A 25,621-nucleotide genomic window follows, 5' to 3' on the forward strand; every position below is an offset into this window, starting at 1 on the left:
AAACTTTTTAGAACTGACCTCAGCACCCATCTCCTCTATAGCTTGGCAGCCAACTGCCAGAATAGTCATTTTCTTCTGGCTTTCACCAGGCTGACTTGAGATCTCCTATCATCTTTCGTTTTCCTTAATGGATCTTATGATATTACTTTGGGGAATATATAAAGGCATGTGTTGACTTTTCATAAACACAGCTCCTTAGTGCTATATACCTCAATATTGCAGCCCTTTCTATGGGCACATTCCTAGCTGCAGTTGATGGCTGTCTGGGGCAGAATTTTGTCTGGTGAAGGGAATTGTGCTTGGAGAAGTAGTTTGCACTTAGTATCAAGAAAATCACATAATCTAAGAAAATGCTTGCCATGAGAAAGGCTCTTCTGAGGTTGGAAAGGTAAGTTTAAAAAGCTCTGAGAGAGGGCTGGAGAGATGACTTAGTGGTTAAGGCACTTGCCCATAAAGCTTAAGAACCCAAGTTGGACTCCCCAGAACCCACATAAGCCAGACGCACAAGGTGGCACACATGCCTGGAGTTCGATTGCACTGGACTGGCTAGAGATTGTGGCATGTCAATTCTCTCACACACACATCAAAAAAAAAAAAAAAAAAAAAGAGCTGGGTATGGTGGTGCATGCCTTTAATTCCAGTACTCACGAGGCAGAGGTAGGAGGATTATTATGTTGAGGTGGGGCATGCCTTTAATCCCGGGATTACAGAAATGCTGAGTTCAAGGCTACCCTGAGACTACATAGTGCATTCCAGGTCAGCCTGGACCATAGTGAGATCCTACCTTAAAACATAAAAAGCCGTAAGAATGTTCACAGAGTCAGCATCATTTCTTCAGTTTTTCCTCATCAACTTGTGAAGGCCCAAGTAACAGGTCTCTACTGGGGTAGTCTAAGTTGAGCACCCTGCCTTAGAAAAGGACAAGCCACTAGGAATCACTGAAAACTCCCACCAAGCTCTCTCCTAGTTCACTTCATTAGTTCAAATGGAAATGAGACAAAGGAGTAAAGGGCCAATAAAGATAAAATTAATTTATTTGCCCTCACAATTTCATGGACTGCACAGGGCCCTACAGTCCCATAAGCTTGGCTTGCCACCGTGGGCAGAGAAATTCACTTCTCTGGAGTGCCTGCTCCCTTGTCCAGAGCTTTCTTGAGCTGGGTCCCTCCTGATCCCATCATCCTGTTCCCACATGCAAGGGTGGACAGGGTCCCCTGCAACCAACCCTGTTCTGCTTCTGGCAGCAAGGACGTTGGCCTTGTGGGTGGCTGCAGCACTGATCACTTGGGCTTGGGTGGGAGGCAGGCAGGAGAATGTGGTTCAGTGTAGAGAGCTACTGTTTTGCTCTTCAAAGGCCATCTTGCCCAGAAGCTGGCTGTCCAACTCTACCCCACTCACAGGCAGCTGGAAGAAGTTCATTTCAGCTGCTAAGGCTGCCATGGCAGAAGGGTCCTGGCCAAACTGAGCTCGCAGCATCATGTCCATTTTTTCAAGCCTCCTCTTGAGACGCTTGGCCTCTCGCTCTCGGATGAGCCGGGCCTGCCGCTTCTCTGGGGTTTCATTGGCCCGCTTTAGCCTCATGGCCTCTCTATCTCGCTGTAGCCGTCGTGCCCGTTGCTCATCAGTCTCCTGCATGCGCTGCAGGCGTTTGGCTTCACGGTCCCTCATGCGCCTCACTTCCCGCTCCTCTGGAGTCTCATTGTCCCGACGACTCTTCTTGGCAGTGCGTTCTCGTTCCAGCCTCTGTAGCCGTACTTCCAAAGGCTCATTCTGTCGACGTAGGGCCCACTTGCGGACACTGGGGGTCTGGGTTTCTAGTAGCTTGCGGTAGGCTGCACAGTTGTTGCACACAAGCAGAATTCCAGCAGGGTACACTGGAGGACTAAAGGCAATGTCCTTCCCCTCTGCATTGGAGGGGCCCTCACTGTGGACTGGAGGTAGGGATTCCATATTCAGTACTTCAGGAAGTTTTTCACTGGAAATCAAAAGTTTTGGGTAGTTAGTGTTCCCTTGAGGTAAGCCTTAGGTTATCTAGCCTTACTCCTTCCCCACTAGACCAGCTGTTCCAAATTCACCACTAGAGAGTGTCTCTTTGGACTAGGTTGTCTACCACATCTCTACAGCCTTGCTTGAATTAATGACTGAGCCACTTGCTATATCAACCCACCAAAAATCAAAACTCCTAGCAAGGTGAAGCCAAAATAACAGCATCTAGTAGGAACTATGCAGGGTCCAGGCCCATGTAGGAATGAAAGAATCTAGAGGTGGAGGTTTCCTTCAGGCAGGAAAGTCCACTGCCTTATGTCCTCTCACCCAGCACTACCTACAGGAACACCATGCAAATGAGAAGAGGATGCAGGGCTCACAGAGCTCCAATCTTCTTAGAACACAGTGGAGACTATGCACTTATGAGAATTCTCTCAGAACACTGCAACCTCTGTCTTCAGGCTTTAACATGAATGTTCTTACACTGCTCTGCATTGCTTTCAAGTTGAAAATATGCTGATAGGAAAAGAAATGAGAATTCATTTCCCTTGGGGAAAATCTAGTGGATATTGTCTAGCTTATATCCTAGTCTCATTCTTGTATTTCCAGATAGCTGTATCAGTTGTCTGCATTGCCTGTCTCTAGCTTTCCCTTTGAGTTAGGATAGCAGCAACCACACACAGTAACTTGCTCTCAACACAACAGGGTTAGGTGCCCAGCTAACCTGTTAAAAGTAGCATGACTGGTGAAACGGGCTCCACATACAGCACAGTTCGATCGCTGGTCCTCCGAGTGGATTAGGAGGTGGCGACCCAGTGACCCCGGGGAGCTAAGGGCCCGTCCACAGACAGGACACATGTAGCTTTTGGCGCTCACCACTGCTGCAGTGTGCTGTAAAACAGAGCCTTCATCTGTCAATCTTATGCTATATTCCTGGACACTCTTCACCTACTTAACTACTTTCTGGAAATCATCCCTTTCCCTCTGTCTCAGAATAAGAGACTTGTAACTGTTTTATTTAACTCCTAGAAAAGTCATGGGCCTCCAGAAGGGCCTAGTCATTCAGACCCTTGTTCACATTTGATTACCTTGAGTTCAGACCATATTCTAGTACATGTGACTGGCTTGAGAAGCAAAGAGTCTGAGAAGAATTCATGCACAGGATAATTTGTATTTCTGTGTCTCACACTGCAGGTACAAGTATGTTTTTTTGTTTGTTTTTTGAGGTAGGGTCTTACTCTAGCCCAGGCTGATCTGAAATTCACTATGTAGTTTCAGGGTGGCCTGGAACTCAGGGATCCTCCTACCTCTGCCTCCCAAGTGCTGGGATCAAAGGTGTATGCCACCATAACCGATATCTAAGATGTTTTGAGGGTTGGAATAGTCCCAATGTAAGCAATAATCTGAGATTCCTTTAGGATACTGAGCAAAGGCCAATGCAAGATCTGGGACATAAACAAACTGCTAGTACCAGGTTCTAGAGTTTCCAGCTCCCCATTTCATACCTGGTACACATGAGCAATCAGCTGCTCCCGACTCCCACAGTCTAGCTGGCAGAGGGGGCACTGGCAGAGTTCAAGCAAGGAGTCAGAACTTAAGTTCTCTGTGACCTGCAAATGAAATAGCCACATTGTGAAAACTTCAATAGTCTCTTCCCTGCCCTACCCACTTAGGTAGCACAACCCATACCATGTTATTCTTAGGTTCTCTTTATGGCCCAAAAGGAAACGTATTGCTTGAAACAGATTTGCATGCATCTTCATTTTCTTCAAGGTTTTCTATTATGAGGACAAAAGATTGGCCCAGAGACAGCTGCTTTTTTGTTTGTTTGTTGTTTTTTCAAGGTGGGGTCTCACTCTGGTCCAGGTTGACCTGGAATTCACTATGTAGTCTCAGGGTGGCCTGGAACTCAGTGATCCTCCTACCACAGCCTCCAGAGTGCTGGGATTAAAGGCATGCTCCACCACGTCCTGCAGCTGATTTTGTTTATCCCTCCCATACAGTAAACTCTGCAGAGAGGATTAGCTTCCTTCCTGCCAAGCTCCTTGCAAGAATCCCCAGAAGACAATTTACTTTGAAGTAGTACCTTTGCTAACACTCTGATATAAATTTTGCAATCATACTCCAGAGTGCTCCTCAGCATGTATTCACTTTGGTAGGCTGTCTTTTCTGTCTGGAAAGTGGAAGCTTCAGGAAGGAGAGCTACAAAGGGGCTCAGGGATGTGGGTGGGAAAGGAAAGCCACCATGATGAGGACTGTTTGTTACTTGCCTCATGCTCTACTACTTCATTCCCACCACCAACAGGCTGTTCTGCATTTTCTAACTCTTGTTCCACTTTGACCACCCCACCATCTTCCTCTGATGTGTGGGAAGATACTTCATCCTGTGTGGTCTCCTCTTCATCACCTTCACTGTCACCTGGAACATATAAACTGGTCACTTGTTCTGATTTTTGCAGGAATAACATCCTGAGCTGCTGTCCATCCTATAATTTGCAGCTATAATGAAAAACATTTTCAGACTTCCCATAATATAGTTTATATCATTGCTTTGTAAGGTATGAATCATGTTAAACAGAAACCAGCTACTGTTTATTTGTTATATCATATACACACTAAAGTGAAAATATGAGGCAAAACTGCACTGGGAAATGGTTATTAGGCTCTCTACCATAAATATAATTGGTTTGTTTGTTTTGTTTGGCTTTTTGAGACAAAGGGCTTATGTGGCTGAGGCTGGTGTCAAAAATCATTATGTAGTTGAGGATAACTTTGAATTTCTGATCCTTCTGACCTCCATTTCTCAAGTACTAAGATTTTAAGTACCACCATGCTTAGCAAAAGAATCATTCTTTACATATGATTCTCAAATAGCTCACACTTTAAACCACACTTTCTCCAGCACCTCATACAAGCTGATTCCTACAACCTATGACCAATATTTTTTCCCGAATTTACTACCTAATTGTCTTCATAGCTACCTACACAACTTCTCCATGCCATATAGATTATTTGCTCTGAGAAAAATCTCTTTTTCTTCCTTCATCAATAAGGAGGCAGAAATAAATTAATTAAGAATGACATCATTGCCAGGCATGGTGGTGCACACCTTTAATCCCAGAACTTGGGAAGCAGAGATAGGAGGATGGCTGTGAAGTTCAAGGCCAGACAGGAATTACAGAGTGAGTTCCAGATTAGCCTGAGCTAGAGTGAGACTCTACCTCGAAAAAACAAACAAAAATGATGTCAGTTTATAGGGGAAGGACTGCTTATTACAGTGAAAAAGTTAGCATAGCAACTAGCCTTAAGCAGTTTGTAGGGGGAGACAGTGGCTAATTCCAATTCACTTGTTCTTTTTTTTTTTTTCCTTTTTCCTCTCCTCCCCTTTGACTCCTCTCCCCTCTCTTCCCCTCCCTCTCTCCAATGGCTTCAAACTCATGATCCTCCTGCCTCAGCTTCTCAAATGCACTCTGTTTTTACTTCACTAGTAACAGAGCATTCAAAGTGAAATAAAACCACTGTTTGTGCTCGTTCTTTGGATTATGTAATAGATAGCAAAATGTATTAAGTGAAAGAAATGTGCCATATTTGACTTTAGGATCAAATGTTTTTCTTAGGCCTTAGGTAAGAATTATGTTTTAGTTTGGAGGGAAGGATGTAGTTGTGGGGAAATGTACCTGTAACTGAGGAATCTGTAAGGTGTGTGTGAGCTGACTTTTTTCTGTTACTTATAAAATAGGGGAAAAAAAAATGCTTGAGAGAAAATCCCCCACAGCTAGATGTGATGGTGCACATCTTTAATCCCAGCATTTGGGAGGCAGAAGTAGGAGAATCACTGTTAATTTGAGACCAGCCTGAGATTACAGAGTGAGTTCCATGTCAGCCTGGGCTACCTCAAAACAAAAACAAAACAAAACAAAAAAAACTTTAATACATAGTGAATTCCAGGTTGGCCTGGTGAGATCCTACCTTGAAAAGCCAAAAATAAATAAGTTTGGATTGGAGAGATGGCTTAGTGGTTAAGACATTTGCCTGTGAAGTCAAAGGTTCGATTCCTAGGACCCAAGTAAGCCAGATGCACAAGGGGCACATGCATCTGGAGTTCGCTTGCAGTGGCTAGAGGTTCTGGCATGCCCATTTGCTCTCTATCTGTCTCTCTTTTCTCTCTCTCTCTGTTTGCAAATAAATAAAAATTTTTTTAAAAACCACAAAATAAGCGAGGTGTAGTGGCACACGCCTTTAATCCCAGCACTTGTGAGGCAGAGATAGGAGGATCACCATGAGTTCAAGGCCACCCTGAGACCACATAGTGAATTCTAGGTTAGCCTGAGATAGAGTGAGACCCTAACTAAAAAAAACAAAAAATAAATAAATAAATAATTTTAATATTTTTTTTTTAATACTGGATGCGGTGCCACATATGTCTTTAATCCCAGCCCTCAGAGGACAGAGGTAGGAGGGTCACTGTGAGTTTAACACCAGCCTCAGATTATAGAGTGAGTTTCAGGTCAACCTCGGCTAGAGTTACACCTTACCTTGAAAAAAAAAAAATGGGAAGAGCCCCCCCACAATTACAAATGAAGTTATTTCCAGAAGGAATGCAAGTGTGAGTACCTTAAAGAACGTAAGGGGAAGCCAACAAAGCCTAGGAAAGCCTATACAGAGTCTGGACTTCTGAGCCTGGTGTGAGTAGAGAGAAATACCATGGGAGTGTCTGGCTAGGCTCCTGGCATCAACAGTGAGACTCAGATTTGCTAACAGTGCTGTTTGTCTTTTCTCTACCACACCTTGAATGATTTCTAAGTCAACCAGCATCTGGACAGCACAGTTCATTTCCTTTCTTCCTGGACATAGTAAGTTAAATTATTTCCTTTATTGGCAAATTCCTACCAAATCATGTGTTAGTGGGTCTATATTAGCTATACCAGTCACTTGGTGACTGGCCTTAGAGATCAATGGTCTATCTGCCTTAAGTCTCCAGTCTAAAGCTTTTATTTGAATCCATCTCAGTGATGAAGGATTGGCACAGATTAAATTACACTATAATTTCTCAGCCCAGCTTCCTACTTGGAATACTTGTAGGCTAGTTTAAAGCACATTTTTATAATTTATAAATTATCTGAATATATCTATCATGGCACATCTTTTTCAGAATGGACATCTATTAGACTTCAGCAAATGTTGCTATTCTTACCTGTTACTCAAAACATTGGTACATCCTGTAGGTTTTCTAGAAATTTGGGAGTTCATTTTTCTGTACCTAAGTGATTGTTATGGATTTTGTGTGTGTGAGGAAAACTGTTGAACTCTAGAGCTTACAACTCTCTCTCTCTTTGAAGGCTATAGAACTCTCTGTTCCCCTTTAGCCTTCAAATGGTGAAAAATCAGAAATGTCCTTCTGAACTGATAGTAATAACCAATATCAAGTAGACAAGATCAGGAAAGTGTAGAAATCTTTCTGGGAAAATACTCATTTTAAAATCGACTGTCCAGGCAGACCATGAAGCAGACAATCCATGAGGCTACTTACAAGAACCAGTCTTTTCCATTTCCTAGCAGCTTTGGTGTGGGAAGATCTGGACTTAAGTATTTTATAACCTGCATACTCCCATCACTAGTGAAACTTGGATAACATTAAAATAGCAAAATTTGGGCTAGAGAGATGGCTTAGCAGTTAAGGCACTTGTCTGCAAAGCTAAAGGACCCAGGTTCAACTCCCCAGGACCCATGTAAGCCAGATGCACAAGGTGATCCATGTGTTCTGTAGAGGCCCTGATATACCCATTCTATCTCTCTGCCTCTTTCTTCCCCCTTTCTCAAATGAATAAATATAAATAAAATATTTAAAAATACAAGAGCAAAAATTTATCAATGTCATCCTTATATTACTTCATCATTAACTGTAAATAAATGAATCCTAGGGAAAAGATTTCTCTCTTTTTATTTGATTTGGCCCAGAGGCTGCTTGAACACTAATTATTTCTATGTCTTAGAATATCCTACATTACAACCACCACAAACCTATCATATATGCACTATGCTAAGTACTATAGTCCATGAGTTACATAAACATAATGCCAAACCTGTCCTCTCTTTCTGAATAAGCATATGCTCACACCCTCAGAATGTCTTAGTGGACACTGAGGATCCACTTATCTCCTCCTATCTTCCTCCCAACCCCCATGCACAATCCCCAGAGCACACACACTCTGATAATTCTTCTCCCATTGCCCTGAGTCATTACCAGAAGGTGCAGAACTCACTGCTACTGGAGTCCTGATCTCTTAGTTGTTGGATAGCTTGTCGCTGACTGCCAAGGTTTCCAGGAAAATCAGTTTTCATCATCGCCTGGCGGGCTTGCTCTTCTAGCCCAGCAAATACTTGATCCCCTGGTGGTCACAAGGAAAAATAGTCAGGCCACCAATTGGGCAGTAAATCCCTCAGACAAGCTGGTTGGAAGGTCAGACCATTCAAAAGTAGGAGACAGGCAGGTACCCTGCAACAGGGTCATTTATCTTCAGGTCAGCTTGCTGCCTCCAACAGCTTTTGGGTGCACCTGGTCCCTAGGCAGTAAGCCAAGTGCTCTAGAAAGCAACACTTGCTTGTCTTAAATCCTCCTATTCTTGACTCTTTTCAAAAGAGTGCTATACAAACTTAACTGCAGAATCTCAATTTCATTTACAACCTTCCAGCAGGACTGGGAAGACAGAGGTAGAAAGAGGCAAGATGATAGGAAAAAAATCTGGGCAAAATCTCTGTATCTTAAATTCTTATGATCATGGTCCTAATTATTAATAGGTATATATTAATGTCTGTCTCATACTACAAACAAATGCTTTAAATAGTCCTTCTAAATCAATCTCTAATCACATCTTTACTTCACATACATTCTTCCAAGACATGTTCTGGATAGTCCTCCTTGACTTTTTTTCTAACATCTATCAGAATCAGCTATGATTGAAAACAATTGGTTAAACCAGGTGTAGTGGAACATGCTTTTAATCCCTGAGGTAGGAGGATCACTGTGAGTCTGAGGCCAGCCTGGGGCTTCAGAATGGGCTCCAAGTCAGCTTGGGCTAGAGTAAGACTCTACCTTGAAAAAATTAAAAATAAAAATAAACCTGACTAACAGATCAGGAGAACAGATAATATATGAGCTCATTTCTGCTAAGGAACAAACTTCCTAAAATTCACCAACTAATAATCTAATTTTCTTGAGTCAAATGTGACCTTTGTAGTAGTCAAAAGCCCTGGGCCATCATTTTTTTTTAAATGATTTATTTATTTATTTATTTATTTGAGAGTGACAGACACAGAGAGAAAGACAGATAGAGGGAGAGAGAGAGAATGGGCACGCCAGGGCTTCTAGCCTCTGCAAATGAACTCCAGACACGTGCGCCCCCTTGTGCATCTGGCTAACGTGGGACCTGGGGAACCGAGCCTTGAACCGGGGTCCTTAGGCTTCACAGGCAAGCGCTTAACCGCTAAGCCATCTCTCCAGCCCCCCTGGGCCATCTTTGAGTTTACATTTACTTCTGCTGACCTCTGCCTGGAACTGAAGAGTTAGCATTCAAGTGCTCTTTTATTTCCAGAAGACCAGGCATAGGGAGAAAAGAGAACTGAGTTTCTTCAGTAGTTTCTTCAGAGTAGAAACTATAGTTCCCATTCTGTAGTCAGCAAGATGGAATAATCAAAAGCCCAAATGAAATATTTGAATACAGACCAGCCCTTTCTTACTGAAAACTGAGAGGAAAGGAAAGAAGCTCAGGTTCAGAGACAATACAACAATGTGGGAGGAACAAACTAGTCAGTTGATCTACATTAGTTCCTGGACAGTGAAAAAAATGATAGGGAATAAGCTTCATGTGACCTATTCCACAAATGTTCATAGATAACTACTATATGTTAAGCACTGAATGTCAGTTTTATTTACTGTTTGACACTTTCTAGTCCAGATCCTCTATGTTAATGGCTTGGTAGTCCATGCCTTCATTCTCTATATGGTAGATATTCTTTTTTTCTTTTTCTTCTTTACAGTAAGGGTTCTATGGTAGATATTACTACCCTTTATTTTATGGAGGTTTAAACTAAAGAATATGGTAAAATTAAACATTCAAATTTTTCTCCCTTTTCCTTTGGCTCTGTCTCAGAATTAAACCAAGCCTTGTGTATGCTAAAACTCTACCACTGAGCTATGGTTCCTATCCCCAAAGCCCACATTTTTCAACTGATTTTGAGTAAGAGAGAAATGCAAGGTTAGAAGGTACTTTACAGTGGTTTTGCTAACAACTACACTTGTCTGTGTGAAGGATGGCTCTGATCTTAAGTGTTGGTGTTACCTTCATACCATGCAGAACTAATATACAAGCTGGGTATGGTGGCACACGCCTTTAATCCCAGTACTCAAGAGGCAGAGTTCAAGGTCACCCTGAAACTACACATTGAATTCTAGAACAGTATGGGCTAGAGCAAAACCCTACCTTGCAAAACAAATAATCAAACAAACAAACAAACAAACAAAAAAACAAACAAAAACCAAAAAACAACAATACCTAATACCTATAACTCAAATATCAAAATAACATCCCAAAATATAACAAAAGGAAAAATGATAGCTGGGTAACACATCACAAATGATCATGCCTAGATGAAAGAAACTGGCATGACAATTAGGACTCACCCTATGGGTAGGAATGGAGGTGAGTAGTGTTAAAGTATGTCCCTAAGTATATAGACCTCAATCACAAAAATAAACATTTTTGAGGTAGGGTCTCATTCTAGCTCAGGCTGACCTGGCACTCACTCTGTAGTTCTAGGCTGGTCTAAAACTCACAGTGATCCTCCTACCTCTATGTCTCAAGTGCGGGGATTAAAGGATTAAAGGTGTGCACCACCATGCTCAGCTTAAAAATAAATTCTTTTTGTTGTTGTTGTTGTTTTTGTTTTTGTTTTTGAGGTAGGGTCTTACTCTAGCCCAGGCTGACCTGGAATTCATTATGCAGTCTCAGGGTGGCCTTGAACTCATAGCAATCCTCCTCCTACCTCTGCCTCCCAAGTGCTGGTATTAAAGGTGTGTGCCACCATACCTAGCTGAAAAATAAATTCTTTCAGGATCAAGTTCACAATTTTTTTTATTTATGTGTGGTGTATATGTATGTATGTATGTGTGTGTATGTGTATGTATGTATGTATATATATATATATATGTACATACATATATATATAAATACATATATATATATATATATATATATATATATATATATATATATATTCTCAGCAGCTTCCTACTTGGAATACTTGTAGGCTAGTTTAAAGCATATATATATATATTCATTCACGTATAATATGTACATATGGAGGCCAGAGGTCAGCATAGGGTGTCTTTTTCAATCACTCTCCATTTTACTTATTGAGACAGTCTCTTACTGAACCTAGAGCTGACTGATTAGGCTAGTCTTGCTAGCAAACATGAATGGAAATGAATATAGGTATGCCAGGGCCTCCAGCCAATGAACACCAGATGTATGCAAGACTTTGTGCATCTGGCTTTATGTAGGTACTGGCAAATTGAACCTGGGTCATTAGACATTGTAAGCAAGCACCTTTAACTGCTGAGCCATCTCTCCAGCCCCTAGGAAATTTGTTTAACCCATTCCTAGCACGTTATCTGTATGGATAGCTATGGCTCTTAGGTCTAAAAACATTAACTATCCCAGAAGAATTCAGTAACTATTACAGTTGGCTAGAGTCTATGGTTTTGGTGGAATCAGTGTGGAGAAATTAGACATTTTACTTTCACAGAGAAAAGAAAGCACTGTAAGCGGGGTGTGGTGCCACATGCCTTTAGTCCCAGAACTTGGGAGGCAGAGGTAGGAGAATTGCTGAGAGTTTGATGCCACACTGAGAATACAGAGTGAATTCCAGGTCAGCCTGAGCTAGAGCAAGACCCTACTTCGAAAAACAAACAAACAAAAAGCACTCTTAACACAAAATTAATATTTTGCTTCTCTGTGGTAATTTATATCCCCTTAGAAACTGAGACATGGCTGGGGAGGTGCAAGCATGGAGACTTGAGCTTGGCTCCACAGCACCCATGTAAATATTAGGCCTGGTGACATGCACCTGTGATTCCAGCACTTGTAAGGCAGACAGGATTCATGAACTTAAATTTAGTTTTATCTACTACTGTTGTCTAAATACTTAGGCCTTCATAGAATACAGTAGAGTCTGTTCAACATGTCTTCCCTTTCTAAGACTCTTACTGGCAACATCAGCTATAGGATACTTGGGATAAATTAATTCTGTCGAGAGTGAGACACTACCTCCAAAAGAATTAATTCTGCCATTTTTTTCCAATAATTTAGAAAGAAAAACTGATTTTAAAAAAATTATTATTTTTTATTTATTTGACAGAGAAAGAGGGAGGAAGGGAGAGATGGAGAGAGAAAGAGGGAGGGAGGTAGGGAGAGAATGGGCATGCCAAGGCCTCCTTCCAGCCACTGCAAACAAACTCCAGATGCGTGCGCCCCCTTGTGCTAGCTAACGTGGGTCCTGGGGAATTGAACCTGGGTCCTTTGGCTTGGCAGGCAAATGCCTGAACTGCTAAGCCATCCCTCCAGCCCAGAAAAGCTGCTTTTAAATTCTATTCCTGACTAAGGAGAAAGGCTTAGGTAAATGTTATTTTTCAACAATTTTCCTATTTTAATGATTACCATAAAGCTACACCACACACACATATATAAATATTTTATAAATTTATTTATTTTTGTTTTTTGAGGTAGGGTCTCGCTGTAGCTCAGGCTGAACTGGAATTCACTCCGTGTTTCAGGGTGGCCTCGAACTCTTGGCAATCCTCCTACCTCTGTCTTCCAAGTGCTGGGATGAAAGACATGTGCCACATGCACAATATTTTAAAGTGACTTCATAAAAAGTGAATGATCCTCTGGTAGTCACTTTTACCTTATCTCAAAATCTAATTGTCACCAAGCATGGTGGCACACGCCTTTCATCCCAGCACTCGGGAGGCAGAGGTAGGAGGATCACTGAGAGCTCGAGGCCACCCTGAGACTACATAGTGAATTCCAGGTCAGCATGGACTAGAGTGAGACCCTACCTCAAAAAGAAAATCTTAATTGTCAGGCTGGAGAGATGGCCTTAATAGTTAAGGTACTTGCCTGCAAAGCCTAAGGACTCAGGTTCAATTCCCCAATACCCATGTAAGCCAGATACACAAGGTGGTACATGCATCTGGAGTTTGTTTGCAGTGGCTGGAGGCTCTGGAGTGACCAACGTTCTCTCCCTCTTATGTGCCTCTTCCTATCTCTCTCTTCCTGAAGTAAACAAGTAAGAATTTAAAAAAATACAATTGTCCAGAATTCTCCTTTGATAAGGGAGTAAGACCTAATAAAAGTATGTCATATTAACTCAAGTATAATGTGATCCATAGAAGTAGTAGTAATTAAGATGTATTATAAAAGGCCTGGGAAGAGTCAGTAAAGCACCTATCATACAAGTGTGAGGACATGAGTTTGGATCCCCAAAAACCATGTAAAAAACTTAAAAAATTATTTTATGCATACCTGTAATCTTAGCACTCAGGAGGCAGAGACAGGTGCAACTCTGGGGCAAGCTGCTAAACTGGCAATCTCTGAGTTTATTGAGAGCTTCTGTCTCAGTAATTAAGGTGGAAAGCAAATGAGACACTGATGTTGACGTCTGGCCTCCATATGCTGAGCACACATGCATACCTGCACACTCACATGTGCCTGTACACATATGAATACACATGTATACCTTACATACAAAAATGAGTTATAGAATTGCATGTTTTTATAATGCATAACTATTTTTATCTTGATACTGTTGTAATAGGCTTTAAATCCTCTGGCCCCTAAATATTAATGTAGGGAAATGTTCTTATTGAATGTGGATATTTTATCTGCTAACAATTGGGTTCCATGATAAAAAGGTGCTATGTCTCACTCTGTCCTTTTTATTCTCTCATGGTATGAAATCAATACACTGTCTCTGCTTTGACTAAAGATTTTCAGAGCAGATAAGAACAAGGCCATGAAAGCCAGACTGAAAGAACAGATGAGAAGACTAAGTAAAACTCTTAGAAGGGCAAAGATTTTACTCTTTTGGGTGTCCTTATTGTACGGTGAAAGAAATGTAATTTCAAACTGAAAATAAAGTTTCTGAAACATATTCTACAAATAAACAGAGACGGAATTCAGAAAAAAGTGAGCTAGTACTTGGAGTGAGGCTTTAGGATTCCATTTTTTACCGACAGTCTTTGTAAACCTGGAGCTGTCACATGCTGGGAACACAGCTATTGCTTCACAGGAGTGCTAGCAAAATGAATGCAGACAAAGCTAGTTGTACTTTTTAGAAGGGTAAGACTTAAAGCTTTTATTTCTCCTCCTCTATGAAAAGTTTTTAGTTGAACATTTCTAATCTCTCATGTGTCTCACAATCTGAAGGCAAAAGTTTCTTAAGAAAAAGAAAATTGGGGGGGAGGGAAGGCATTACCATGGGACACTGTTTATAATAATGGACTTTGCTAATAAAAAAGAATTGAAGGGAAAAAAAAAAAGAAAATTGAGCTGGAGATATGGCTTAGGGGTTAAGGTGCCTGTCTACAAAGCCTAAGGACCCAGTTTCAATTCTACAGATCTCACGTAAGTCAGATGCACATGGTGGCACATGCATCTACAGTTTTGTTTGCAGTGGCTAGGGGACCTGGCGTGCCCATTCTCACTAGTTCTTTCTCTCTGTGTGTCTGTCTCTACTAAATAAATAAATAAGGCCAGGTGTGGTGGCACATGCCTTTAATCCCAGCACTTGGGAGGCAGAGGTAGGAGGATTGCCAAGAGTTCAAGGCTACCCTGAGAATACAGAGTGAATTCCAGGTCAGCCAGAGCCAGAGAGAGATCCTACCTTGAAAAACAAAAAACAAATAAATAAAAAAGAAATAAATCTTAAAAAAAAAAAAAAAAAAAAAAGGAAAAGGGCTGGAAAGTAGTGGTTAAGGTGTTTGCCTGAAAAGCCTAAGGACCCAGGTTTGATTCTCCAGGTCCCATGTTTATTTTTGTTTTTTGAAGTAGGGTCTCACTGTAGCTCAGGCTGACCTGGAATTCACTGTGTAGTCTCAGGGTGGCCTCGAACTCTCTGTGATCCTCCTACTCCTCCTCCCGAATGCTAGGATTAAAGGCGTGCACCACCATGCCCGGCTCACCAGGTCCCATGTAAGCCAGTTGCACATGGTGGTGCATGCATCTGGAGTTCATTTGCAGTGGCTAGAGGCCCTGGTGCACCCATTCTCACTCTGTCTTTCTCCCTCTAATAAATAAATAAGTTAAATTAAAAAAAAAATTAAAAGGAAAAGAAATATTTTTTGGCAGCTTGCTTTGTTCCAACACAGTAAGTATAAGTGTGCAAGAGTCTATATTTACAAATATTGGAGAAACAGTTGACAAGTTATAAGCAGAAAGGGGAGAAATAGGAAAGGAGGTGAGGGATAAAATTCCAAGCAAGATATTTCAACCCAGCAGCAGTTTTTCCATTTTATACTGAGTCTGTTACTGAGGCAGAAATGGGCAGGTTTGTCTGCATATTTCTGCAGAGAGGATCATGTCAGTAATTTAGATATGAAACAGTCTTGAGGAAAACAAGTGTGTGCCAAAACAACTTGCTCACTAGCTCCTAAAGTAGATCTGACAAATGTTGCTGGGCTAGCAGTAGGATTCTTAATATATCTTTTTAGGTGTGCTTTTAGCTTCATGCCACACAGTCCTCTTCCCAGAAGGCAGAAGCAATGAAGCCCAGCCACTACTCTGCTGAAGTGCAAATCTGCAGATATTCCTGCCTCCCAGGCTTTGAGTCCATTCCACTTACTATAAATACACAAGCAGCATTAACTTCAATACCTATGACTGGTTCCATGTTACTGCTAGTAGATGGGAGACTCAAATGGCCAGAAAACCAAAGTTACCTATTTACTTGCCATTATTGTCATGAGTAAATGGTGATCTTTTGTAGAGTAAGGCCAGCTTCAGTTTCCAAATAACAAACAAGCCTTCAGATACCAGCAAATCTAGCAGGACATAGTGGCACACACCTTTAATCCCAGCACTCTGGAAGGCAGAAGTAGGAGGATTGCAGTGAGTTTGAGGCCACCCTGAGACTACATAGTGAATTCCAGGTCAGCATGGGCTAGAGCGAGATCCTACCTCAAAAAAGAAAAAGAAAGAAAAAGAAGGAACCAGCAAATCTAGTGTGTCTTCTTTGGTCAAACTTGGCTCATCACCTGAAAAGCCTTCCAGATCTCTGCTTCAGTGTAACATGAAAACACCTCCCTGGAGACTTTCTCTTCAGTTGTGGCTGAATGGTTGTGTTCACAATAAAGGCTCTCTTAATGGTCACCACTGAAGAGTGTCTGTGAAACTCAAACCACTCCGCCCAGTAGAGCATTTACTTCCTTGATCCTGGTAACATTTCTGCAACTGTGCATGTGTGGGTTTTTCCCTTCCTCCATGACCCATTTGTCTGTTTTGATACCAACACCAGCTTATCTTGGCGTTGACTTAAGTATGGTGGGAAGAGGTGCAACTAATAAATCTAAGCAATGTGGACACAGGCACCAGCTGCACAAGCCTTTGCTAGTTACCCCAGCATCACTACAATCACGCTACCAACTACTTTCCTAGAGTCTAACCAATGTCTGAGACAGATGCTTTTATTAGGTGAACACCTAATAACTGCCTTATTTATAAACTCATTAGTTCTAAGGATAACTTTCCTGTCCTTCTTATGCTCTTCATTTTTATCTTTTAAAATTTTTTTTCATTTATTTATTTATTTGAGAGGGAGAGAGAGAAAGAGAGGGAGGGAGAGAAAGAGAGAGAGAGAATGGGCGTGCCAGGGCCTCCAGCCACTGCAAATAAACTCCACACGCATGTGGCCCCTTGTGCATCTGGCTAACATGGATCCTGGGGAATTGAGCCTCAAACCAGGGTCCTTAGGCTTCACAGGCAAGCACTCAACGGCTAAGCCATTTCTTTAGCCCATTTTTATGTTTTTTATACAAAGAACTCAAAAAGTTAAATAATAAGGAATCAAACAAGCCAATCAAAAAATGGGCTATGCCTGGCCATAAGGGGAGTGATGTTGCTCTGCCACATGCTTCTACCATGATTCGTCCCCAGCACCCCACCAATCATAGATTGGAACCTCTAAAATAAACCTTGTGTCTTTCTAAAAAAAAAAATGGGGCCTATGGAGCTAAATAGAGCATTCTCAAATGAAGAAATACAAATGGCATATAAGCATCTAAAAAAATGTTCTACGTCGCTAGTCATCTAGTCATCAGGGAAATGCAGATTAAAACTACATTGAGATTCCATCTCACTCCTGTCAGATTGGCCACCATCATGAAAACAAATGATCATAAATGTTGGTGGGGATGTGGAAAAAGAGGAACCCTTCTACACTGCTGGTGGGAATGCAACCTGGTCCAGCCACTGTGGAAATCAGTGTGGAGGTTCCTAAAACAGCTAAAGATTGATCTACCATATGACCCAGCTATAGCACTCCTAGGCATATATCCGAAGGAATCATCTCATTTCCTTAGAAGTACGTGCTCAACCAAGTTTATTGCTGCTCAATTTATAATAGCTGGGAAATGGAACCAGCCTAGATGTCCCTCAACTGATGAGTGGATAATGAAGATGTGGCACATTTATACAATGGAGTTCTACTCAGTGGTAAAGAAAGATGAAGTTATGAAATTTGCAGAAAAATGGATGGACCTGGAAAGGATTATACTAAGTGAGGTAACCCAGGCCCAGAAAGCCAAGCGCCACATGTTCTCTCTCATATGTGGATCCTAGCTACAGATGACTAGGCTTCTGCATGAGAATGAAAATACTTAGTAGCAGAGGCCAATAAGTTAAAAAGGAGACATAAAGGGAAGAGAAAGGAAGGGAGGAGGGTACTTAATAGGTTGATATTTTATATATGTAAGTACAATGATTGTGATGGGAGGTAATATGATGGAGAATGGAATTTCAAGGTTGAAAGTGTAGGGGGGAATTAACATGGGATTTTTTTTATAATTATGGTAAATGCTAATAAAAAAATAAATTAATAACTTTTTATTTTTTTTTATTTTAGAAAGAGAAAGAATTGGTGTGCCAGGGCCTCAGTCACTGAAATCAAACTCCAGACAACTTACACTATCTAGTGGGCTTGTGTGACCTTTGCTTGCCTCATCTTTGTGCATCTGGTTTACATGGAATCTAGAGAATCAAACATGGGTCCTTAGGCTTCGCAGGCAAGTGCCTTAGCTGCTAAGCCATCTCTCCAGCCTAATTATTATTATTTTTTAAAGTCAGGCTTCACTCTAGTCCAGGCTGAACTGGAATTCACTCTGAAGACTCAGGCTGACCTCAAACATACAGCAATCTTCCTACCTGAGCCTCCCAAGTGTTGAGAGTAAAGGTGTGTGCCACCATGCCCAGCCATTTGTATCTTTTATTAAGTCATCTTCAAGCAGACAGAAAAAGACAGTATCCCCTTGAACCTCTGTGTTGGATGACCTATGATAGGAATACTTCATTTTTCCTCCTTCAACAATCCTCACATTGCATCTGTTTGAACAGCACCTTTTAAATATTCCTAAACTACTCACCTTTATATTAAGCAGCCTTGTAAATCTACCTATTCCAGAATAACTTCCAGAAGCATCACCCAACTGGCTGCATCTTATACATTTCCACAACTCAGCAGAAAAATGATTTTATATATGGATGCTTGTTACCTAATCTCATTAGCCTATAAGACATGAAGGCCATTTTTAATTCCTCTGTTCATTGGTGGGTTTTTTTTTTTTTTTTTTTTGGTTTTGGTTTTTCGAAGTAAGGTTTCACTTAAGCTTAGGCTGACCTGGGAATTCACTATGTAGTCTCAGGGTGGCCTTGAACTCATGGCAATCCTCCTACTTCTGCCTCCCAAGTGCTAGGATTAAAGGCGTGTGTTGGGCTGGAGAGATGGCTTAGCGGTTAAGCGCTTGCCTGTGAAGCCTAAGGACCCCGGTTCGAGTCTCGATTCCCCAGGACCCACGTTAGCCAGATGCACAAGGGGGTGCACACTCTACTCTTCCTTTATGAAAGGCTACAGAATTAAATTTATACTTGTCCTGGACACTAAGAATCTCCATGATGTAATGTTAAACATATCTAACCTCATGTACTGTGACTTTGGGACAAAGGAAATTTTGCTTTCTTCAGTCTCCTTATTTTCTGAACAGATATATGTATTCCTTATCAGATTTTCCTCCTCCTTTTTCTCTTTCTTTTGTTTTCATTTTTTGAGGTAGGGTTTCACTCTAGCCCAGGCTGACCTGGAAGTTACTATGTAGTCTCGGGCTGGCCTTGAACTCACAGCAATCCTCCTACCTCAGCTTCCCAAGTGCTGGAATTAAAAGCATGTGCCACCACACTTGGCTCTTTTATGTTTTTCAAATCCACCTTCTACCCTCTAAGGCCCTGTTTAAATCCATGGTCACAGACATGTTCAACCTTTTCACATTGTGGCAAGATGTTGTCATCTATCAAGTTCATATACAACAACTATGCAACTGAGTTATCAAAAATAATTGCAAAAGAAGCCATCTCATGATGATTTAAGTATGTTTGGTTAAGATTTCATGTTGGGCTGCATTCACCAACATGCAGCTATATACAGCCCATAAGCCTCAGGATAGAATGCCTGGTAGTGTCTCTTCTATCAAGCATTCCCTTATTACCTCAGTCAACAGAACTCATTTCTAGTCTTTTAACTTCTATAGTACATGTAGTCCACTGCCTTCCTATTTGGCATGCAGCATATACTATATCAATGTTTATGTTTCTTGTGTGTCTGGGTCCATGTGATTGTGTATCTGAGGCTATATTAATTTTCCTATCTTTACAGTCCTGACAGCTATCATTTGTATAGAATATGTGTACAGAATTGCTACTGTAAATATTAAGGATGAATCAAATGCATATACCCCTTAGAGGGTAGTAAACACTACAGTAACTATACACATTTTAAATACATATATCCAAAATCCTTACCATTTCTTCAACACAAATCAATGTGAGCCTCCCATTCTAACAGATCACTCTTTCATTCTAACCCTCCATATTCCCAGGTTCAAGAAGACAAAGCCCAATACTCACAGTGAACTTTATTTGGATTTGTCTGTTTCCGACGGGACATCTTTCCCTGATCCAAGAGCTTTGGCTTTTCCCAGTTTCACAACTGGATATGACACCACCTCCTTGCAAGGTGCTAACCTATAATCATAAAAAGAATATTGTTAGCATGTCTTTTCCCAGAAACTATATAAAAAGCAAAGTATTTAAAAACTTTCAAAACTATCTCTTAATCACATAAAACTTACCATGTATAAATAACTTAAGTAGTAAAATAAAAAACAAGTAAATAAATCTCTATAACAATGTCAAAAGTCCTAACAAATTTAAGACAGGGCTTACTTGAGAGGACATAAAAGAATTCTACTCTAAACTCATCTCTGGAATCCAGGATACTGGATTTAAATGATCATACTCTATATTACTGGATAGAAAAGGATGTAAAGCCAGGCAATCAAGGTTAGCCGTACTACTGACTCAAAGGGATAACTCCATGAATTGTGAAGAAAGCAAATGGAAACCAAGGACCTGTGGCACATGCCTTTAATCCCAGCACTCAGGAGGCAGAGATAGGAGGATTGCTGAGAATTTGAGGTCACCCTGAGACTACACAGTGAATTCCAGATCAGCCAGCTGCAGTGAGACCCTACCTTGAAAAACAAAAACAAAAAATAACAACAATAAAAAGTTATGTTACCTAGAGGTACAAGTGGTAACAAAAGTGTCATGTCCCTGTGATGCACTCAGGCAAATCAAACTTCCAGTGCTGCAGACAGGCGCTCACCAAAAAAGCCAGGTGACACTCACACTGTTGAGTGCTGATTCAGTCCTTCAATGTGGAACACCAACCTGGCCTGCTCACATGCTCTGGAGAGGTGATCAAAGTTAAGACTTTTGAGCCTCTTCTCAATCCTGTGTCTGTATAGCAAAGAGACTAGGGAGGAGTAAAGAGAGAAGCACCCTATACAAGAAGAGCTGCAGAGATGTGCATATGCCTTTCTGGTATGGGAGGAGACAGATACTTAAGCCTGGAGGTTTCTGGCTAATTACAAGAAAGAATGTCCAGCCATGAGCACTGTGAGAGAATGTGAAATAGATTAGTAGCAGAAGCTATGACATTTTCTTTGAATGAGGGCTGCAAATGTGATTCAGTGGCAGAACACTTGCCTAGCAAGCTTCATGCCCTGAGTTCAATCTCAACACCACAACAAAGCTGGTAAACAGATATAATGTGAAGAGAGAACATCTCTTTCCTACCAAAGACAGGAACATGGTCTGAGTTTCTTTTCAGTTCTTGCCTTCTCATATTATACTCACAGAAATATAAAATACAGTTACTGTCTTAAGAGGAATTATGAGATGCTACTACTAGCTGTACTCCAGCTAATGAAGACTCATCTCCTGTTAATGCCAACTAACTCTGCTATGTAGTTAGAAAGACTCTCAAACCTGTAATCAGATCCTGCCTCCCCTTACCAAAAGAAAAAAGAAACCACAAATGGCAAAGACTGGCCTCCACAGGAAGTGGCAAAGGAAGCAGCTTTCAGACAGTCTTCTATCATATCTGCATATCGAACATAGCTCATTTTTAGATCCTTAAACTCCAGTTGTATACAATTGGAAAGTAATTTCAATTACTTAGAGGGGAATATACTGGTATCTAATACAAATGGTACGTATTCTATATGTCTGGCTGTTTGTTTGTTTGTTTTTGATATAGAATCTCATGTAGCCTAGGCTGGCCACAGACTTAATATGTAGCTGAGGATGACCTCTTGAATGTCCAATCCCATCCTGTCTCTACCTCCAGAGTGCTAGGGTTATAGGTATTAACCGCCATGCAAAAACTCTATCAATTGAGCTATATCTCCCAGTAGGGTCTCACTCTAGCCCAGGCTGACCTAGATACACTGTGTAGTCTCAGGCTGGCCTCGAACTCACAATGATCCTCCTACCTCTGCCTCCAGAGTTCTGGGATTAAAGGCTTGTGCCACCACACAAAAAAGAAAGCTGAATGAAATGCAGATTGCCTAATTTTTGTCTATAACCCCCTACTGTATAAAGCAAAACAAATGGGATATTGACTAATACACATTTTCTCACCATTTAAGATCAGAAATCGAAGCTGTGAGATAAAGGTAATAAAGTCCATTCTGAAAGAAAGCCAAATTTGAGTCAAGCTCTTTTTAGATCATCTTACATCAGTTCAGTACTAAAGCTACAAGGCAAAGAGATGAGCATCTGCATATTAAAAAAGACTGTCCATAGCCTCTCAAGATCCTCCTAGTGGCCCAATGGGGAACTGACCAGACGGTATCCCATGGGATGTCACACCTGAGCGATCAAAGGAAAAATAAGCAAATACACTACTTTCTCACAAAGCAAAACAAAGCAACAATAGTAATTTTTAAACCACCAAAAAACGATCCTGTGTGGGTCAAAGACTCTCGAAAGTAAGAAAACAAACAGATTGCACTAAATGGGCATTCCTGACCCAAACAGCAAGATCTCAGAGGTTAAAGGTTTTATGAGCGGAAAGCTAATAAAACTCACAGTTCCCTACTCTGAAAGGTCACTCGTTCCGTTTTATTTCAAGCACTGCCTTGAAACTAAGCCAGGAATACAACTGGATAATCCAGCTGCCTGCATTATCAGCTACAAGGAAGGTAAATTGAGGGCCAAACTTGCAAGGGATTCTTTTCTAAGGAAGCAGTTTTGTCTGTGCAGCGCAGCCAAGACTCCTAGGGAGTTCTGCCTCGTCTTACCCAAGTCTGCTCTCCTACAGGTTGCAGCTCCCCGGAAAAAAGAAACGGATAAAATGCCAGCCTGGAGAACAGAGGGTGCACTCCCACCTCCAGCTGTGGGGCAGCTCCCACGGAGCAAAGTAAATGCGCCTGAATCCAAGTGATGAGAATCTGCCAGAAAGGAGAAGACAGATCTGGTCAGGCAGCTTCTCAGTGCCCGGTCCCCCGGGTCGGGTCAAACGTGTGTACAAACAGTTAGGACGTTCCCTCGGGCTTCCCTCCAACAGGAGACAGGTACATTCCCGGGAAGGTCTCCCGAGGCGGTTCAGAAGCACAGCGTTCGCCGAAATCTAAATGCAGAATCTGTTCCTCGACTCCGCGCCGCGAGGACCGATACCCGACCCCCGCCCGCCCGCCCGCCCGCGCCGGCGCTCCCACGCCCATCCTGCCCTCCCCTCCCCCAGCTCCACCCAAGCCTGTCAGACTCGGGAGCCGCCCGGCAGCGCCCCGAGCCCGCAAGCCGGCCCGAGCGGGGAGGACGGCGGCGGGAGAGGACGAGGACCCTCCGGGTGGGGCCGCGGGCAGCGCCGGCCCCTCCGCACGCGGACAAAAGGACCACGGGGCCGGGGACGCGAGGCGGGGCGAGGAGCCCCGGCATCCTCGGCCGGCCCTTCAGGCAGGGCGCGGGGGTGTCTTTACCCAGCGCCTCGGCGATCCGCAGCGCTTCGGGTCCCTGGGCCCCGCCTCCGGACAGACGGACCGCCGGACAATGGGACCCGGGCCGCAGCTCGGGCTGACCGGGTCGGGGCTCTCCGGGACCGAGCCCCGGCGGGCGGAGAGCGGCTGCGAACCGAGCCGGTGGCCGGGAGTCGAGGGGCGGCTCTGCAGACGGACAAAGCCAACGGCAGACAGACGGACAGAGGGGGAAAAAAAGATGGCGACGCGGGCGGCGGGAGCGCGCTGCTCGCGCACCCGCAGCGAGTGGGGCGCGTGCACGAGTCTTACCTCGCTCCCTCCCCCTCCTCAGCCTGGTCCCCTTCCCGGCTCCCCAGGCGCGCGCCTCGCGCCGTGGGCGGGGCTGCAGGGAGAGTGGGGTCCGCGAGGCGGGATTTAAGGAAGCATCCAATCACTGACGTCCGAGGGGGCCTCGCCGGCATCCTGGATCCCTGGGACCTCCCAGCTTGGCATCCTCCTCTGGCTTTCTCTGGCACGCTCGGGCCCCTCTCCGGGTCTTCAAACCCTCCTGGGCAAGTAAACTCTAATCTTACTGTCATCTCTGACCCTGGTTTCCTACCCCACCATCGAGTTCAGCCGCAAAACCCACATCCCCCAACCACAGCTCGGCCGCAGGTTGCCCCCACCCTTGGCCCAGCCTCAGCCATCCCCTCCCACCGCAAGCCCTCTTCACGCGCCCACACTTCACTTGTTCTTCAGCCCCCAGGCATTTAACGTAACCACGTGGGAGGGGCTTAGTTCAGCTGTCAGAACCTCATGACGGGAAAATGTTTAGGTTTCTTTGGGGCATTTATCAATCCAACATGATGGTCAGCCAATAAAAGAGAAGCTGTAGACCCTGAGCCAGAGTAACTCGTGATTCTTGTTGCTACCAAAGGGCACTTCGCGGTATTAAGAGCGGCCAGACTCACTTCCTACTAAAGCACCTCTTTGGGTCACCGTCCCCTTCGCTATCTCTGTGTTGCTTTTCCTTCCTTTCATTCGGTCTTCCTGTCCTCCCTCTGACATCACCCTCCGTACTTGAAGAAGCAGGGAATACTGTGCAAAGATGAGCCTTATTCCTACTGCAAGACCTAGCTTTGAGTCCTAGCTCTGCCACTGACCAGTCTTTTCGTTTGAAGCAAGTCACTTCCCTATTCTGAGCCTCTGTAAAGTAGTGTAGTAATTCCTGTCGTGGAGTTGTGCTGGTTATGTAAAACGAATTTCTGCAAACACGGTAAAAATATTTCTTAGGATTCATTGACTCTGTAAAGGCAAAACTAATGAAGATGGTGACTCTTGCTGATAAAATGACAAATCCTAGTATTTGCATAAAGTATTCTTGCAAATTGTTCTTCCCTGAAATCTCCGTGGAGATGATGTCATTGTCCATATCTTGTATTTAATTGTAATAAAATGGCTCTATTGAAGGGTCCTGGTCTTTCATAATGTTGTGGTAAGTGGCTTATTTATTCGTTCACCCATTACTTATTATTTACTTATCGTGACTGGGATATTTTAGATAGGAATTATTATCTAATGTCAGGCAAGAAAACATTTAACTCCATTAAATTTTTAAGTTCTATATAGCCAGAAATAAAATATTCCCATCAAAACAGTAAGCTTTTTAGACTGTGTAAGCATTCAAACCGAAATAAAAAATACCTTTAAGACTTCACAGTAATTTTTTAGTTTAGACTTAGAGATAGGATTATGGTTTTTTCAAAATAACAATTTTGAAATTGATTTGGTTGACTTTTTCATTTTTTTCTTCTTTTTTAAAAATTATTTATTTTATACTTAGTAGCAGAGGCCAGTAAGTTAAAAAGGAGACATAAAGGGTGGAGAAAGGAAGGGAGGAGGATACTTAATAGGTTGATATTGTATATATGTAATTACAATGATTGTAATGGGGAGGTAATATGATTGAGAATGGAATTTCAAACGGGAAAGTGTGGGGGTGGGGAGGGAGGG

The 25,621-nt window shown here is 42.5% G+C and overlaps 1 protein-coding gene across 7 annotated transcripts; it reads right to left on the bottom strand.

Moving 5' to 3' along the window:
- Nucleotides 1-1,016: 1,016 nt before the first annotated feature.
- Nucleotides 1,017-23,831, bottom strand: Znf821 (zinc finger protein 821). 7 transcript variants are annotated; one of them, XM_045141596.1, is made up of 9 exons: nt 23,633-23,831; nt 22,955-23,104; nt 22,293-22,342; nt 20,214-20,330; nt 8,250-8,375; nt 4,257-4,405; nt 3,492-3,596; nt 2,711-2,877; nt 1,017-1,975 (listed from the first exon to the last, which is right to left on the bottom strand). In XM_045141596.1, exons 4-9 carry the CDS (start codon nt 20,251-20,253, stop codon nt 1,321-1,323), a joined length of 1,242 nt encoding a protein of 413 aa, XP_044997531.1. In that variant the 5' UTR covers nt 20,254-20,330; nt 22,293-22,342; nt 22,955-23,104; nt 23,633-23,831; the 3' UTR covers nt 1,017-1,320. The 7 variants fall into 7 exon arrangements, with proteins under 7 accessions (XP_044997531.1, XP_044997530.1, XP_044997533.1 ...); XM_045141595.1 differs by lacking the exon at nt 22,293-22,342 and having other exon boundaries at nt 23,633-23,830; XM_045141598.1 differs by lacking the exons at nt 8,250-8,375; nt 22,293-22,342.
- Nucleotides 23,832-25,621: the final 1,790 nt, after the last annotated feature.

The sequence above is a fragment of the Jaculus jaculus genome, chromosome 1 (genome assembly GCF_020740685.1).
Source record: "Jaculus jaculus isolate mJacJac1 chromosome 1, mJacJac1.mat.Y.cur, whole genome shotgun sequence".
NCBI lineage: Eukaryota > Metazoa > Chordata > Mammalia > Rodentia > Dipodidae > Jaculus > Jaculus jaculus.